The sequence below is a fragment of the Marmota monax genome, unplaced genomic scaffold, assembly GCF_021218885.2.
Source record: "Marmota monax isolate L192 unplaced genomic scaffold, Marmota_monax_Labrador192_F-V1.1 WCK01_AAM20220418_F8-fsc00007, whole genome shotgun sequence".
NCBI lineage: Eukaryota > Metazoa > Chordata > Mammalia > Rodentia > Sciuridae > Marmota > Marmota monax.
The window spans coordinates 561,904-580,412 of NW_026692781.1; the positions used below are offsets into that span (position 1 = coordinate 561,904).

Consider the following 18,509-nt stretch of genomic DNA (forward strand, 5'->3'; position numbering starts at 1 on the left):
AATTGAGAATTAGGAAACATGGACACTAGGGTCAGCTTTATTAAGCAGTTGTGTTATTTCAGGAAAATTATTTAAACTGAGGCTTCAGTTTCCTGATATCTAGAATAAAGGCTAGACACTCTAAAATTCATTCTAGCTACAAAATACGAGAATATTGAACTTTCCTTAATGGACAACTTTTTGAGACAATATTTAGATTCACCACTATTATTTATGAAAGGCCAGATATAGAAATTGGAGGTCATTTATGCTTCATTAAAAGTGATTTGGCAGCTGATTTCTTATGAACTCAAAGGGTTAAATATATTTTGGTTATATAATCATGAGTGTAATATGTATGAGAGAAAAGAGTAGAATCGGATAGACCCAGACTTGTCAAAACTGATAAAAAGAATGAATGCACACATATGGCAGGCATTGATTCATATTGGCAAGTGTTGGAGCTAAAAATAAAGTGCTTTAGGATGGCTAGGAAACAGCTAGAGATAGTGCATGAGGCACCTTGCTCTGTTGGTAGACTGTGAAGCCTGTGCAATAGAATATCCCAGACTACAAAAAAGCAGATGACTGTCATTTTGACCCAGCACTTCTCTGTCATTTGGAATTAAAAAAAAAAAAAAAAAACAGGTTGCAAATCAGGTAGATTCTATAATTGCCATGTTCCTATGACGACTCACCAGCATAATCAGATTCAGAGCAGACACATACCTAACCCTTTGCATGGTAAATATCTGATTAGCTACTGGTATATCCAACTACTGATTTAAAAATGGAAACATATTTAGTTGTCTCCGTGGGTATGTGGCTGAAAAGAGACAGTAAATGGGTTAATTTAACATTATCTAGTCACATGTACTCTAATAAGGGCTTAGAGCTCAATTCCCACAATTAATGTCCCCAAATCTGTCTTGACTTTGCCTCCTGGAGATTTTTTTTAATTGAGCTGTTAATAAGCTAAGTGCTTAGATGTCAATTATCAGATTGTTTAACTGTCCTTTATCTTGAGGTCCTTAACTTTCAGGAGAAAAGGAAAAAGAGCTAGCTATCATCTTGTGGTATATAACAACCTTCTCTGTATTTTTTTTTTGTTGTTTTTTTTTCTTACCACTGTCTACATTTTGGGGACTTCGTCTACTCTTATTTGTAAGATATTCCTCGTTTTTTAATTTGTTACAATTTTAAAAACCCTGTACAATTATGTCAGCATTAGTGAAAATAGTTTTTTAGTGCCAAGGTTTTAATCTTAGAAATATATGTGATGTCAAACTTGAGTCTTTTAAAAGTAATTTCATAATAATCATTCAGGATACTTACATCAACAATCAAGAAATCCAGCCAGCACCAGGCGTTAGTGAAATACGTTTGAAATCCATAAGCTACCCATTTGAGAAGCATTTCCAGAATGAATATATAAGTAAAGACCTTGTCAGCGTATTCTAGCATGGTTTTGATAGTCTTTCGCTGTTCAATATATATATCTTCAAAAGCCTGTGAAGCAAGAATACTTTGTTTTACCTTAAATTCTTGCAAAATTGCATAATTTAGTATGAAGCAATAATTTGTATTGGCTAACATCACAAAAGCATTGAACATCAGATAAACTCTTACAGGTAAAACTAACTGAGATGATTTCATGTGGGCTTTTATTTCTGCTTCTCAAACCAAAAGGATCTACTTCCATTACTGCTACAAAAACATACTTTTAGTGAGTAACATGAACTCACAAAATAACCTGAGGTTCTGTTAATAAGAGACAGAGGTGGCTTATTCCAACTTTACTTTTTATGATTCCCTAAAGAATCTAGCTTATATTGAAAGAATAAGTTGATTCGCTAATGAAAGCCAAATATACTCTTAGTCCCTAATGTTAAAATTATTATTAGGGATAACTGGATGGTGTGTGCAACAGAATATCTCTAAATGGTTTATCCGTGAGGAAAACATCTGTTAGATAAACACCAGAGCAGAAATTTCATCTGACTGATTCATGATTCTGATTTGTTTTGAATGGAATTTTGCATAATTAAACCCTGGGTGTCTAGGTCTGCAAGGCACAGCTATTCCTCCACCTTTGACTCTTGAACATAGTCTATGCTCCTAGTATTTTTAGAAAACAAGCAAATTTACTAGAAGCTGATTCTTGCCAATATGCTTTTCACTTACCAAAGCACCGCTACTGAGAAGTATCATGAAGACAATGAAAGTCTCAAACCAGTTGTGCTCAACAATGCTATAGCAGGTTTTCCGAAGATTCCACCAGATTTTTCCTTTGCCTTCTTCTGTGCTTACTTGACAAAAGGGAAACTTTTTAATACACCCTAAAAGAAAACATTAAACATAATAAGTAAAAAATATATTTTAATCTTAAATAATAACAAATAAACTTTTTGCTCACTCCCTACCCCAGTTTCAGTTCATTTCCTAGTAACAGTCAACATCCCTCCTTGTATATGAATCATTTATAGACTTATATATTCAGATAGCTACTTAGAATTCAAGAAAAAACTTTACCCATATTGCTTGACTAAAAATGGTTTCATTCTTCAATACCCAACATGATCTTTTTGTCTTAAGGCCACTGAGGGAAATAGGGTTTTGGTATATTTCTCAGATTGGGCAAAACTACACATTAAAGATGTTTATTCATATTTTCATGTGATCCTGGATTCACTCCGTTTCTTCATGCATGGAAAATCCCACTGTCTTCCCAGGCATCAGCCCCTGTCAGTTTTCTCAAGCTAATTTAATTTCAGCCTCAGTGCTTTTCTTCATCACACCTAGGACTCATCTTGGCAGTCAGTATCTCTATTCCTTTGTCTTCTGCTTCCTAGATTTCATATTTTTTCTAACTTCTACCCACTGTTCTGCTCTAGCTCTGGACATCTACTCATCAGATTAAATTCAATCACAATAAATCAATAAGTATTGATTTGTATGCAAGACACTACGCTGGTTGCTGTGGGAACAAATATAGCTCACCCTGCCCAGATTCTAAAACACAGCTACATCCCCAAACAGCTCTGGTCAGAGCACAAATTGATGCATTTGAAACTATAGGGGATGAGATGTGATTACTGAGACATCTATAAGTTAGCCATTGCCAGTGCATTCTGAAGGGACTGCCATATCAGTGACATGACATTGCAGAATTCCATTTATCTCACAGGGCCAGCTTTCTTACATTCTGGAGTGTGGGAACAACAATAATGACAAAATCTCATTTCACATCCTCTGATTTGTTCCAGCATAGTCTTTGCTATACTATAGAAATATAGACAGATGAACTTCTTCTTCTTTTTTTTTTTTTTTTTTTGGAAGAGGAAAACAGAGATGAACATGACTTCAATATTTCTTTAAAAGATCTCCTTCAAATGAGGTATATTCAGTCTCTCTAAGGAAGGAGGGGAGACTTGAGAGTTTGTTTACCTTCAGTAAAACAAGCTTCTGGTTTAAGGTCTTCCTCAGGTTCAATTTCAGCCTGTTCACCTTCACGGGGTGGAGCAACATCAACTGTGCTTCCTTCAGATGAGCTGGTTGCATTTAATTTCTGGAAACATAATCCAATTTCAAAGATATGAATTTTCTCCATTTTTATTCATCTAATTGGTAAATGCTCTGTTGGAGTGTCAAAAACTGATAATGGTTGCATTTGATTCTACTAATACTACTGATAATTATTTAAAAATAGTTTAACATAATTGAAGTCCTACTATTCAAAACAATGTGACTACTGACCTAATTCAGACAAAAGGCAAGACAGAAAGAGAGAAAGAAAGACATAGGCTTTAATGTGGATGAATTGGTAAGGAAGGATAATATTAACTTATTTTTTGATGTCACTTTTTATATAAACGCCACATTACATTACTTGCTAACATTAATCCTGTAGCCAAACCAAGAAGAGTTTGATAAAAGTTTGGTATACTGACATCTACTAATGATTATATTAATTAAAATGTGTCAAATCAAATCACAACTTCCACCTCTTTAGATGGAAAATTTCAGTACTGTCCATGTTTCTGTAATTTTAGAAAGGAAGGGCAGCACATTAACATTAGTCACAGTCATTACATTTCAACTTTGAGCTATATTTTTCTCTGGCTTACATAATTTTCTCCTTACTTTACTAGTAGAAAATGATGGATCTCTCTCTCTCTCTCTCTCTCTCTCTCTCTCTCTCTCTCTGCATAAATGAATTCAACACTTGCCAAAGAATTCTAAATTAAATGGAAATTTCTTCATAAATAGTATTGTCTAAGATCTGTATAGACTTTCATTAGAAGTCCACTTTGAATTCAACATTTGATCAGGCTGTGAATTTTTCCTTTAAATAAATCATTGTGACATGCCAAATGGCTAGAAGAGTCACTTTAATGTGACAAGAATAAATACCTAATGTTTTCTGAGATCACTTGGGAAGACATTATGAATGTGCAATGTTTTATAAAAACTGGCACAAAGACAGGACACACAGCCCAACTGAGGAAATGAGAAGGTTTTAAAATGAAAGAATAGCTCATGGATATGTTAATGGTTTCAAAGCCCCCAACTAACTTCAGCAGCTAACTGTTAGGTCACTCTGTCCTAATCTTATGAAAGAGTTAATGTGTTATTTTTAAAAGGCCAAATGAATCCCTAAACACAAGTCATACTGGAGAAAATCTGACTCAAAATTCTGATTTATTTAACACATAATGCCAATGTGGTCTATTATTTCAAATCAAAGTTGAAGGGTAACACCCAGATATACTTTCTGTGGTATGATTTTGAAGGTGACAATAACCATTTCCAAGTAAATATATTATGAAAATGACTTTTAAATCAACATATGACTCCATAATATAGTCCTTCCTAGTCTGGAGTATGCTAAAAGGAGAAGTTAGGTCATCATTTTTGACTGATGGTTCTTAGGATTGTTATAAAATGAAAAATTTTTTTTTACCATTAAATTCCTCTGCATTTTAGAAACATGGGACTGTCAAGACCTACTTTATTCTCCTGGGATTTATCTGCTTTGTACAGCCAGAGTATCTTTATTCTTCTAGGAAAGGCCTAGGAAAGTTACTACTGGGTATAGTTGTAGTTACCACTGAGTGATCAAGAAGATACTGGATAATTTCTTGGTTGCAGTAACTAACTTCCCTCCCAACTTCACTGATAGTTTATCGGTTGGGCATTTTGGCTTTTGAGGAGCAACAGCAATAATATCTGCTGAATAAATAACACCGGTAAGAAATCAAGTTATTTGGAAGCTATTTATAAAAAGGTTCATGATTCATTTTCTTCCTCTGGGCTAATCCAAACTCAAAAATTTCTTCTGAACCTGGTCATGGTCCACATCCTTCTTGAAGTTTTTCTTTCTTGTATGATTTATCTGTGCTAAATTTTGCAGTACATGTAGTCCATTGTAATTCAGGCCTTTGACCAAATATTTATACCAAGTACACACACATACTATATATCAAAAAATCTGGCATATCACCAATAGAATAGACACCAAATACTTATGCTAGGTTCACAAAGAGTTAATAAATGAATGCCTGAATGCATTTTTATATTACTTTTATGAAGAGAGCTAAAATGTTTAGATAATTTCATCTCTCCTTTTTGATAAAGTATAACTCAGTCATGGCCGTAAGAGAAGTCTATGTAATTGTACTAGAAAATGAAATTTACTATTGAATAGAAATTATTTAATTAAAAATACTTTAATGTTAAAAACGTATTTCCAAAATTCTCTAAAACCTTGACATTCAATAAAGAATAAAGAAGGAATATAGTAGTAAATATTATATGCATATTCATACAAAAAATATACTCACCCTTCGTTTTCCATTTTTATAATATAATTGGTAAGAGAACTGGCAATATAATGGTGAAGTGTTTAATTTTTCACATTATAATTGTCTATCATATAGTCTACAGTTACCTTATATTTTAAATATAAATAATTATCTAAAACAGTGCTTCATAGCACAAGTAACAAAAGCCACTAACTTGAATGTGATTGAACCGTTTATCAAGGATGAACCTCTGAATGTATTTTGTTATTGATAGTCTGTAGATTTTAAACCTTTGTGAATGTGGCTAATATATTTGGATGTAAATAATCTTGATATTCTAAATAGCTTTGGAGGTTATGTATTCAGACATCGTAAAGTAGAGAGGAATGGTTTTCAGTTAATTCACTTCTATTTGCCTCTCATTATGAGGCACAACATGTCTTTTGAAAAAGATTTTGCCCCCATTCTGCTCTTCTCCAAGAAGCAGAACCCATTTATACCATGAATCATTTTGCTGTCATCCAGGAGGTGTTGTTTCCCCCTCCTAATTATAAGTATAGTTTTTTAAACTTAGGCTCTCGAAGTCTTTCCAAAGAAAGTTTGGTGGCAGGAGAGTGGGGGGTAAGGGGATATTGAACTAAAGGCTGGAAAATAGTAGACAAGAGGTCATTTCCCTAGCAAGGGTTCATGTGAGGCTTCCTTCCCCATAAAGGTTGACATAGAGTCAACTCTTCTAAGATGGACAATTAGGCTCAGTGATGTTTTCCTCTCAGAAATGCTATTACATTGTTTTCTCAACTCCAAGGCTACATCAAGGGGGTGGGTACCGGAGATTGAACTCAGGAGCACTGGGCTACTGAGCCACATTCCCAGCCCTTTAGAGACTGGGTCTCAATGAGTTGCTTAGAGCCTTGCTTTTTGCTGAGGCTGGCTTTGAATTTGTAATCCTCTTGCCTCATCCTCCTGAGCTGCTGGGATGATGGGGTTGAACCATCATGCCCGGCAAGGCTGCATTTTTATGAGGGGAAGTATATATATTTAATCTATGAAATTATAAAAATACTAAACAATTTTAAAATAACAAAAGTGGTGAGTTTACCTGCATTAATAAATTAAAGCTTGAATTGAGTTCTTATTAAGTTACATTAAATTGACCAATATACTGCTTGCTATCCTTTAATCACTACATACATAAAAGTTTACTGTTGTATATTTAAGTTACTAATTTGAAATTAATTAAGCATTTTTCATTCTTAACATTGATGTAATAGCAATCTATACTAATTCCACATATTTGTATAATCTAACCATGAACATTTTAGCATTCATACTCTAGTAGATGGTAGTTTGTTATAATCTTATTACAGCCACACCAAAAATGACTCCCAAATTTATATAAAAGCATGTAACTGATTTAAAAGCAAATAACTGATAATTAAGTATAAAGAATAACTTACTTTCTTTATATTGCCATAGCTGTGAAACTATAATGACATTAAAAAAAAGCAAAGAAACCTGAAATGAAATTTACCACATTAAGGAACCCAGTGACTAAACTGAATAACTAAAATGAATAGTTGTTTTGAAGTAGTTAAAATGTAATTGTTAATATAGGAATAACAACAGAAAGCTTCCATATAAAACCACATAGTACAAGCCCAAACTTGTTTTCTTGTACTATTTTCTCCCTAAGCCTTCCAATATTTTATGGCATTTAAAAGTTAGATTCCTCCATCCCTTGTAGAAACTCTTGAGTCTACAGAGGGATGATAATTTAGGCTCTACAAATGCACGCTGGAAAGCAGGTTTTGAGATGCAACATTCTCCAGGCCTAATTCAGCCACAGAAAACATGCCTGGCTGTAGCAGAAGCCCGGCGCAATGCTGTGGAAGCTGCACACTGATCCAAGAACCATGTTCTCAAAGACATGGTACCTGAATATGAAGTGTTCAAGAAGTTTACCACCAGTACCACTCAGAGGAATGGGTTATTTCGACATTTAAAAAATGACAGAATTCACAACCAAAAAGGCCATGAGACCATTTTTCCACCTTCTCATATCACATGACCTTGTATGGAAATTCCCCCTTACTATGAATATTATCCTTGATTTTTATCCAATTAAATAATGAAATTTAACTTTCAGAAATGGAAGAGAATGTTAGCAACTGGCCTACTTCCACTGAAATGCGCTCACATTTCATTTATTTTCAGTCAGCTCTTAAATGTTTGACTCTCACAAACTGCTGCATGATTCAAGAGACAAAATAAAAGATTCAGCCATTACAGATTGCCTTTAAAAATCTAGCCATTTCTCCCAAACATTCTGGATTTTGTCTTACTAGTAGAAGAGGAAAGTCTTTTGATCACACATACTATCAGGGCCTTAGTCTGATCTTTGGATATGCATACCCATATCTTGACTTATCATATTTCACTTGAAAAATAGGCAGCCACCTATTGAAGCTGTTTGGTTGCTGGTCTAAGGCAGAAAGAAAATGGCTAATATTTTAATGGCTAATATTTAACCAAATCTCTATTTTTTCTGACCACTTGTCAACTGATTAAAAATATAAACTGCCACCATTTGGTTTTGTTTTGACATATGTTCAGAGCACAACATCATTAGTGCTGCTTTTGTTTAAAAATAGCTTGATAGGAACACAATATATGAAACTGAAGATAATTAGATTGTGTTTGAAGAGTAGGGTAAAAGGGCATCAATAGAAATGGTTCTAAATGGTTAACCACAAACCCATCTCTGCCTGTCAGAAAGGACATTTGGGTGACACTGGCAGCATAACAGAGGAATGGAGAGCTCAAGTTGTCCTCCCTTTACTCTTCAAAGTCAAAACAGCATCACGCCTTCCGCAGAAGGGCATGTGCTCAGGACTTCAGTCCCACATCTCACAGTTCCCATCAAAGCTTCAAAAAGAGGGCATCCTGCAATGAATATGGTATAAAAGACAATTTGCCAGTACCAATTAAATCTAGTCTGCTTGTGTAAAAGAAAAAAAATCGGATTTTCTTCAGTGAATACTAATGCTATCTTGCACCTAACACTAAGTCAACGTTAAATAAAATTTACATAAATGATTAGAATTTTTATCATTTATTAATAATCTTATTTCTTAATTTGTTGTATTCTACAGATAATTCTCCATTTCCCCAGGGAAAAGGAAAATATGTGCAAATTAAACCTAGAAACATCCCCAAACTCTAATTAGATATTCTTTGTACCAAAAGTCCTGGAAAAGTTCAATACTTCTAAAATTTTTACTTTTACTTTATAATTTTCCCTCCCAGAACCTGCACTTTGGCTGAGCTATGGAAAGGAGAAAGTAGATTCTAGAAGGTTAACTAAAGGCTTAGTTAACCCACAAAGCTACAGTAATCTTGGGAGATGCCCTTAACTCCTAATGAAACTATAATTAATAATCAAAAGTAGTAAATTCTCCAAGTTTCTTTTTTGCCTGCTCGGTTTTGCGTAGAATATTGATGAAGAAATTAACATACATAAGGAAAATTCCAAATGAGTACATTAAACCAATTAATAATCAGGATGTAATGAATTTTTTCTTTCTATATCATGATATTTTCCTTCTTTAAATTACTTTACAAAGATCATTATGGTTTTACAGATACTCAAATCAACAACTTTCCTAACCTACTGAAAATCCAAGATATGTGGTGTCCAAATGCATAAACAGACTATGGCCCTTATTCTCCAAAAACTCAATGTTTACCCTACTTTTTTTTTTTTTTTTTTTTTTTTAGAGCCTTTCCCAAATACATGAAAGCAAGCATTTCCATCTGGAATATATGAATTAAAGATTATATACATGAATCTGAGTATAATGATATGAAAATGGCAGTACTATCAGGACAAAAAACTGTGACTCATTTTAGTAATAACATTTACTTATAAGGGCTGAATCATCAACAACAAAAAGGTTGTGGTCTTAATTTGATGAAATAAAAGCAGAGAAATAAAAAAAATGCATGCTCTCTTAAGTCTTTGATTATATTGAATCTTTAACATTCCTATCATGTTTTAAAATAGATATTATAAATCCTATGAGCATGCAATTATTGCTTTTAAAAGTCTAAAAGAGTAAACTGGGAAACTCATTAGCAGAACTAAATGTGATGTTGGGACTTCCCATCTTTCCTGACCATGCTGTGATGTCACACGCTTCAGCAGAGAGCAGCTGGGCGAGTCTAGCGCTTCCTTGCCACGGCAGGGGAAGCAACAGAGCCGAGAAGCATGCAGGCCAGTCAAAATCATTTAGAAAGTGATTGTACATGTGCAACTTGCTTGGGTAACCTGGGTAAAAGTGGTGGCACGAGCCTCTGGCTGGTTAAAAAACACCAGAGCTGCATTCCTGATGGCTCCAGCTTGATTTTACCCCTGTGAGAAGTAAGAATGGTAAGCAGTAAAGGTCACAGGATGACATTGCCAGACTGAATTTGGAATTCAACTTCAAATATGATTGTTAAAAGCATTTATTCTATATCCTTCACTTAGGAAGACAAATCAATGACTTCTTAAGAAGTATGTTTTAAAGATATATAGTTACATAAAAATGCTAAGAAATCATGATTTTGTGAAATTTAGAATGCTAAAAAAAAAACTTCTACAATAGAGTTTGTCACAAGATTTGTATAATTATAAGTTTTCTGAGAAGAAAAAAAAATACTATTTTGAAATCTATGCCTTCGGTTGTCTTACAATATTTTTTCATGCAGTGGTTTATATTTATTTCCATTATTTTCATACCTGCCTGTTTATGTTAGTGGTATATATATACACAAATATAATATGCACACTTTTTATAATACATATTATGTAATTTATGAAATAAGAGCAGTTCATATTTTCATCTCTAAAACACTCCTAGGGATCATTTATCCCATGCTATCCATGCCAGGCAGACTTTATTTCAAAATGAGGGAAAGAAGAGAGGAGATGGAGTTTTCACATACCACCTAAGTTAATTAGTTAATTTACTGCTTCCTCTTAAAACAGAAAATGTGTGTATTTTTTTGTAACATATTTATTTTTTATTTGTTCTTTTTAGATATACATGCAGTGGAATGTATTTTAACATATTATACATACATGGAGTATAATTAGAATCCCATTCTCGTGGTTGTATTCTTTTTTCTTTTTTCCCTTTTTTAGTGAGAAATATATAACCTATACTTTGGTTAGGTTGAGCCTATGTGGTTGCTCAGTTTGTCAGCAAAGAAAAGGAATGTTCTGTGTTCTCCAAAGCAGAGTTCAATATTTTTTTGCTAGTTTGACCAAAAAATCTCAGAAACATGAACCAAAAGTCCACTACTTATGTGTGTGTGATACGTTTTTTAAAAGCCTAACAATGGAAGTGAATGCAAAACTGAAATGTGACCAGTCATCAGTTTTTGGAATTTTGGATCAAAATTGTTTTTAGTTGGAACACTCTATAATAGTAGAACATGTGGATCTTTCACTTTTATTTTTCAAAACTGCTTTTTATCTTGTATGTGAGCACACATGAGAATTGCCCTATTACTTGTTTAGAGTGTTTTGGGTACTAATTTGAGCACATTACCCGTATATAATTTATTGTTGAATTTAGTATTACTGTGCAAGATCATTTGAAAATTTGTTCTTTATTTATAAAAACATATAATTTCATATGTACTTTTGATGATTTTCCACTAATATATTTTTATAATGTAAACAATTTCATTTTTTTCTGTAATTGGATTCCATGTATTCAAAATTAGCTTAAAAGAGAATAGAATGGTTTTAAAATTCACCCAATAAAAATTTTTTTGTTCAGGTAGTAAATGTTTTGAAGGACTGATGATGAGGAAAAGGCTATCTCAGTATTCCAAATTTGTAGTTTGAGGCACTGAGAAGAAATATCTGTAGACTTAAGAAGGTTTTGAAGTATTTTGAAATCCAGCTATTTGGTAGAAGGAAATTAAATATCTTAATTTATAAATGTGATGTCATAAAACCTTAACTTAACAACTTTCTTTAACTCTTTGGCTTTTCTTGACCCTAAGCTACTCATGCTATTTTGTCCCTAGTCTTCTCTCAATTTTGCTTTACAATGAATTCTTTGGTAAGCACTTCTGTTTTCAGGGAACCAAATTATTATAAAATTGCAATATCAAATCTATTTTTAACCCTGACTTCTTATCCAGACTCTAATTCCCAATACCATCACCTCTAATTCAGCATAATTATCTCATGGTATCCCTGAGGCTCAGTTTCAGGACCCCCTGCAAAAACCAAAATCTGTGGGTATGCATGATACAAATATGCTTAGTATTAGCATATGATCCATGCACATCCACTTTATATTTTAAGTCATCTTTAGTACCTAATATCATGTAAATGCTAAATAAAGAGACGTTATGCTACATTTTAAGGGAATAATGGCAAGATAAAAATGTCTGTTCATATTCAAATTTAAAAATTTTATTTTTGATCTGAGTTTGGTTGAATTTCTGGATGTGGAATCCACAGTTATGGAGGGCTGATCTCTCTCCCACATAAAACGTGTAACCTTTTAAAAAGGCCATTCTATACAGTAGCATTGACATTTTTCTGATTTCCTGGATTCTTTAGGTTTGTGAAATTACCAGTTATAGTTACTCATGATCCTAGCCCCAAATGTCATCATCTCATTGCTATGAAATGATCACTACCACACTCTCCAAGATAATCTCTCTTACCTCTCTGAATTGTTTACTTTTGATACCAAATAAATGTTTCCAATCATTTTCCTTTTTTCTTCCTCTCTTTCAGAACAAATCCTTATTGATTAAGCAGGCAATTCCAAACTCTGACTTACTTCAAAACTTTCCAATCTTCACCAATACTTTATTAATGATGATTGTTTTACATTCTTATTTTAATACCAAGAGCTCACTCTCAACTTTGGCTTTCCTTTTGAAAGTTTCTGCTTTTTATTTTCTGTTTGTCTGTATTTGACCCAAACTTTCAGGCCTATTTCAATTTTATCTCTTCCATTTGACAACTACTATTGCTGTCCTCAACACTTACAACTTTATATGCAGTCCTACAACATTAAACTTTTAAACAGGTCTTTAATAATTTTGTGAAAAGTGTTAGCTTACTCAAAGATGTTAAGATCTCCCTGAAGGAGAATTATAAAGCTCTTCTTTAACTCTTCCTTACCCGTATTATCCAATAGAGTGCAAATTCACAAAAAGTGGTCAATAAATGCTTGTTAATTAATTGGTGTTTCTTCTTAAAAAATCTATATCAGATGATGAAAAATGAAATTAGAATTAAATTCTTAGTTTACCAGAAGGAGCAATATAAATTAGAAGTGAACTCATCAAGCAGACTTTAGGTGGAATTCAGAGAAAGAATATTGCTACTTCATTTTGTAAATACTTCTACTTTTTTCAAAATATTTTAAAATTTACTATTATATTTTAGCAGCTCTGAAATGCTTGGAAAAAATCAGGAAGTTATGAGTTGTAACACTGTCAGTTACTTATTTGAAGGAATTCAAATCAAATATGTTGGCATACTTATTTTTAAAAAGAAAGTTCCAAAATATGCTCACAAAAATCAGACATCATTGGTCTGATTCCCATGGTGTCAGCATTATACCCTCAGGCTAAAACATGTCTTTTATAACTCCATCTGTGCTAGATTCGCTGCCAAGTGTATATAAGAAGATCATAAATAAATAATAGTAAAAGTTTAATCCTGTTCTTCACAGCACAGAATTGAAGAATTGATGCCATTAAACTACTATCCTAAGACCCTATGAATTCTAACCATGAGATATGTGCATTTCCCCTTCCTTTTTCTCCTTCCTTCCATCCTTTCCAACTAGTAATGACAGTAACAGCAGATTTTCTATCTACAGTTTAACTGTAATCCTCAAATTGCACTTTTCTAAGTAGTTCACTAACTTAGTATTTTCAAGTTAATCTGGAAGACTTTATCATGCAAATGTGCTTATCTTTGACAAGACAAATGAAATCAGTACTATTTGAACTTTCCTAATAAATATAATATTTCCATGAATATAATACTTTCATAAATAAAGCACTCTATCAAAGTGAGTAAAGAGGTGAACAGAAATACACAATACTTTTGTATTAAGAATCATAGCAAAACCTAATATAGAAAATAAGGAGATAACACTGGCATAATTATAAAAACCACAGTTTACTGATTTTTCACAAGAGCATAATGTAGTATAGAGTAGACTTTATTAAATAAAACTCTTTTTTTGTAAGGCTCCATTTTCAACCAAATTTTCCAACTAACGAGAAAATGACCATACTGATTATTCAGAATGGCGATTTGCTGTGGAATGCTGAAATCTCTATAGACTTCCCAATTTCTCATAATTTTAATTACCATATGACTTCTATATTACTTTTCTTTTCAGTGATAGGATCAAACTCAGAATCTCACTCATACTAAGCATGCACTCTCCCACTGAACTACATCCCAATCTCCATATTAATTTTTAATAATGCACCTAAACACAGTAAAAATACTGAATAACCATACTGTGTGGCTCTTATAGGAAATACAACCAAAACTTACCTCTTTGCTTTCTTCTAGTTCTGACTCGCTGCTGAACTCTTCAGTATTTAAGTTTTCAAAGTCGGACTCTCCAACAGCAATTGGCACTGTTACAGTGAGGCTGGGGTTGTTTATGAACGACATATAATCATTTTCATCAATTACGTATTTTTCAACACTGCTTCCAGTACCTACACCACTGGTGGTTCCATTTCCATCTTTAAGATAATTAAGCTCTTTGCTTATTTCAATTCCAGTGTTATTGGACATGCAGCTGTCTATTTTGTTGCCTTCATGGATTTCTATGACTTTTGGCTTTCTAAAGAAAGCTTTTCGGAAACATTCCCGTATCTTATTTTTCACATAATCGATTCCCTTTTGCATTCTTCCTACTGCAATTTGGAGATTGTTCATTTCATTATCATCATCAGTAGCAGCAAGGTTGTCTGAGCTGAAAGAACTCAACAATAAGGCCAGAAAGAGGTTCAGAACCTAAAAGAAAAAGAAGGCAAAAAGTTCTATTAGTATTGAAGTATGTGTAAAAATAACAGGCTAAACAGGGAACTTAGATCTTAGCTAAAATTATTTTAACAAATGCTTCTTGAATGCTTATTATATTTCAGACACCATGTAGAAATCACATACTATTTAAAGGACCAGATATCGTCTACCTGCTGTAAAGGCAAAACTGAAAAACAGGCACCTCTTCCTTCTCACAGAGAACACTAAGAAAGGAGATCTAAGGTTTAAATTGTATTGACTCAGACTTTTCAGTGAGAAGTCAAAACCTCATGTCTAAGGATTTGCCAAGAAGAAAAAAAATATACTTCAATTTTAATCATTTTACTGTATCTTACCAGTTTGTCTAGTCAATGTTTAGCTTCATGTGTATAAATAATAAACTTATTTCTTTAATAGCCTTCTGATCTTTACATAAACAATATACTTGAAATACAAATTCCTTACAAATTACTTTTGCAACAGTAGAAATTTCTAAATGCAAATTATACAAGGCTCAACACATTTCCCATCAAATATACTTTGAAATTTATGTGTTCAAATATCTCAACAGATGGAGAAAAATCTAAAATTATTCAAAGGTTTAGGCTAGACCCATATAATGTAAATTACTTTTTCTTCCCTCATTTTTGTTGAGAAAATATGAGGAAATGTTAATTCTCAGAGTGTCATCAGGATACATAGAAAAATTACCCAATTAACCAAACAACTATAGCAGTACAGGAGTAATTCCCAATTTCTGGTGTAAAAGGAAATTTATTTATAGGAATATTTTTAGCTTGAAATGTAATTATTGAGTTCCAGCATATGTTACATCATAGACAAATGCAAAGCTAGAATCCTATCTCATTTCCTTTTATCTGTATCAGATATTGTTAAGAATCTAAAGCTTTCTAATTTACTATTCTGGGGGCAAAATTTCCATGTTCACAGGTATCTCACTAGTAGTGTTTTGAGTAATTTTTTTGTTTAAAATGTATCCTTAAAGGGAAGGATTAGTGGGTCTGTGCAAAGAAAAACTTTGTCTACACAAGACTAAGAAATTCAAGCACTAACACATATATACAAATTTTACTTTCACATTAATGCTTTTAAGTAATAGCTAAAAGTCAGTCTTTTAAATCTGATCAATGTCCATGCATATGAATGAATCAAACTGCAATAATTTATTTTTCTTTATTAAAGCAAATTTAGGGAATAACATATTTAGTACTCTGGTAAATTATTTGGATAATTATACTCCAAAGCTAAAATATAATGCTCTATTTCATTGAATTTATCTTCAAAATTTGCTAGTATGAACCCATGCCCCCGAGTTAGCAAACAATATGAACTATAGACATGTAAAAAGGAACTTCAATATAGAATGCATAACTATTTTAGGTTCAGTGGAGATTGTCTTATGAAACTAACATTAGGATAATATTAGTCTTAATAATAAAAATGCATTTTTGAAGAATCAGGTAAAAGCAAATTGGTATTTATGACTTCTGAGCTTTCATTAGATAGACCTCACTTTATTCTCACATCAACCATGTGATTTCAGTTTTGTTATTCCAGGGTCATAGATAGGAAGCCTCAGTCTCAGAGCTAAGTAACTTTCCATTCTCAGAGGGCCAGTAGGGGGATTTGAGACTAAGTCATTTACTATAAAATCACACGTTTGCCACTCTGGCCTTCTTTATCTACTAATATTGTTTTTTTATGATGAGCATGTATAACACATACATACCACAAGGTTCCCAATGACCATGACCAACATGAAAACAATAAGGCACATGGTTTGACCAGCAACCTCCATACAGTCCCACATGGTCTCTATCCACTCTCCACACAGCACTCGGAATACAATCAGAAAGGAGTGGAAGAAGTCATTCATGTGCCAGCGTGGGAGCGTGCAGTCTTCATTGATCTTGCAGACACATTCTTTGTAACTCTTTCCAAAGAGCTGCATGCCAACCACGGCAAAAATGAAGACAATGATGGCCAACACCAAGGTGAGGTTTCCCAGCGCCCCCACGGAATTGCCAATGATCTTTATTAGCATATTCAGTGTGGGCCAGGATTTTGCCAACTTGAAAACTCGAAGCTGTAATCAAATGGAAAGATATTCTGAGTGTTAACCGTGATATAATTTTGGAAGTTACCATCATTTTACAAGTATATGACATTGTAAACCCATGTCTGTTGAATAAACTTATGTTTCTTCATACTAAATTAATTCAACTTCAAATCCAGAAAAAAAAATAGTGTCAATAATACTAGAATCATAAATTAGATCATATTATTTAAAAGCAAAAAAAATTAAGACTCATTTCTGATTTATCAAAAGATACAACCATGAACACAAATTGCTGCTTTGATTGGAAACATTTTAAAATTTATCAGCTAATGTCTCCTCAGACTCTATTTTAGAAACTGAAAAGAAACATCAAAGCTATTAATTATGTATTCTTCATAGACCTTTATAAAATGAAAGTGAAATAAATTACTTTGTTGAAAAGATAGAAAGTCTTTCTTTCAATTTGGAAAAATATACACATATACTTAATTTCCAATAAAAGCCTACATATTTTTAATATAAATGTTTTCCTATAATTCAGAAAAGTTTCTATACTATTTAAAATGCTAAAGTCATCAGATACTTTTCTGAATCTTGCTCAAAAGTAGTACCTACTAATATCATAGAGTTGATAAAAATTTAAGATTAATTCAGGCCCATTATTTTTATTTGCATTTCTTTACATACTATAATGCAAAAAAAAAACACCCAGAAATTTATGACATAATTTTAAAAAACATATGTTTTTTTTTTTTTAAAGAGAGAGAGAGAAACTTTAGTATTTATTTATTTATTTTTTTAGTTCTCGGCGGACACAACATCTTTGTTTGTATGTGGTGCTGAGGATCGAACCCAGGCCGCACGCATGCCAGGCGAGCGCGCTACCGCTTGAGCCACATCCCCAGCCCTAAAGTGTTCTTTATATATCATCCTTATAAAGTGTTTCAACCACTTTTATTTTTCTTTGAAAATATTCTTGGCTTTAAAGAGAATGCTTATGTATTTTCTTAGGATATCACATATTGATGTAAATTATAACATCATTACAAAAGCTGAAGTAAGTTGTAAATATACATCTCATAATATGTTATTCAAATGAGAGATTTGATGTAAATGTAGGGTATGCAGGTACCAGTCTGAAGGATCGCAGTACAGACAGTCCCTCCACATTTGCCAGACCCAGCTCCATTAAACTCAGGCTGACGATAATTCCATCAAAGATATTCCAGCCTTCTTGGAAATAATAGTAGGGATCCATGGCAATGATCTTGAGAACCATTTCTGCTGTGAAGATCCCAGTGAAGACCTAAAGTAAAATAGAGAGCAGCACTTCAATGGCACTGAAAAATGGTACTTTAGGATTTTATAAAGAAGAATGTTAATGAGTAAAACTATTTAAACTTTAAATTTAGCACCAATTCAAGTTTAACATTCCCCAGCAAGGTAGTAATTTGTTAGGTGGGTTTGGCTCAGTTAACAAATCGGCTGGATTTCCAGGGAAAATATAGATGTTAAAACATTTCACCATTCACATTTTAAATTTGATACCTGAAAAATAGCTACTGAATTA

General features: G+C 33.0%; 1 protein-coding gene across 6 annotated transcripts in view; it reads right to left on the bottom strand.

Annotated features, from left to right (window-relative positions):
• The window catches only part of Scn3a (sodium voltage-gated channel alpha subunit 3), a 116,312-nt gene that overhangs the window by 18,079 nt on the left and 79,724 nt on the right, over positions 1-18,509 (bottom strand). For all 6 annotated transcript variants that reach the window (XM_058580138.1, XM_046447580.2, XM_046447575.2 and 3 more), the window contains 6 exons: positions 18,072-18,245; positions 16,610-16,966; positions 14,380-14,850; positions 3,427-3,547; positions 2,164-2,318; positions 1,315-1,488 (listed from right to left, as the gene is read on the bottom strand). In XM_058580138.1, coding sequence (XP_058436121.1) covers positions 1,315-1,488; positions 2,164-2,318; positions 3,427-3,547; positions 14,380-14,850; positions 16,610-16,966; positions 18,072-18,245 — 1,452 coding nt within the window. The remainder of the gene's footprint in view (positions 1-1,314; positions 1,489-2,163; positions 2,319-3,426; positions 3,548-14,379; positions 14,851-16,609; positions 16,967-18,071; positions 18,246-18,509) is intronic.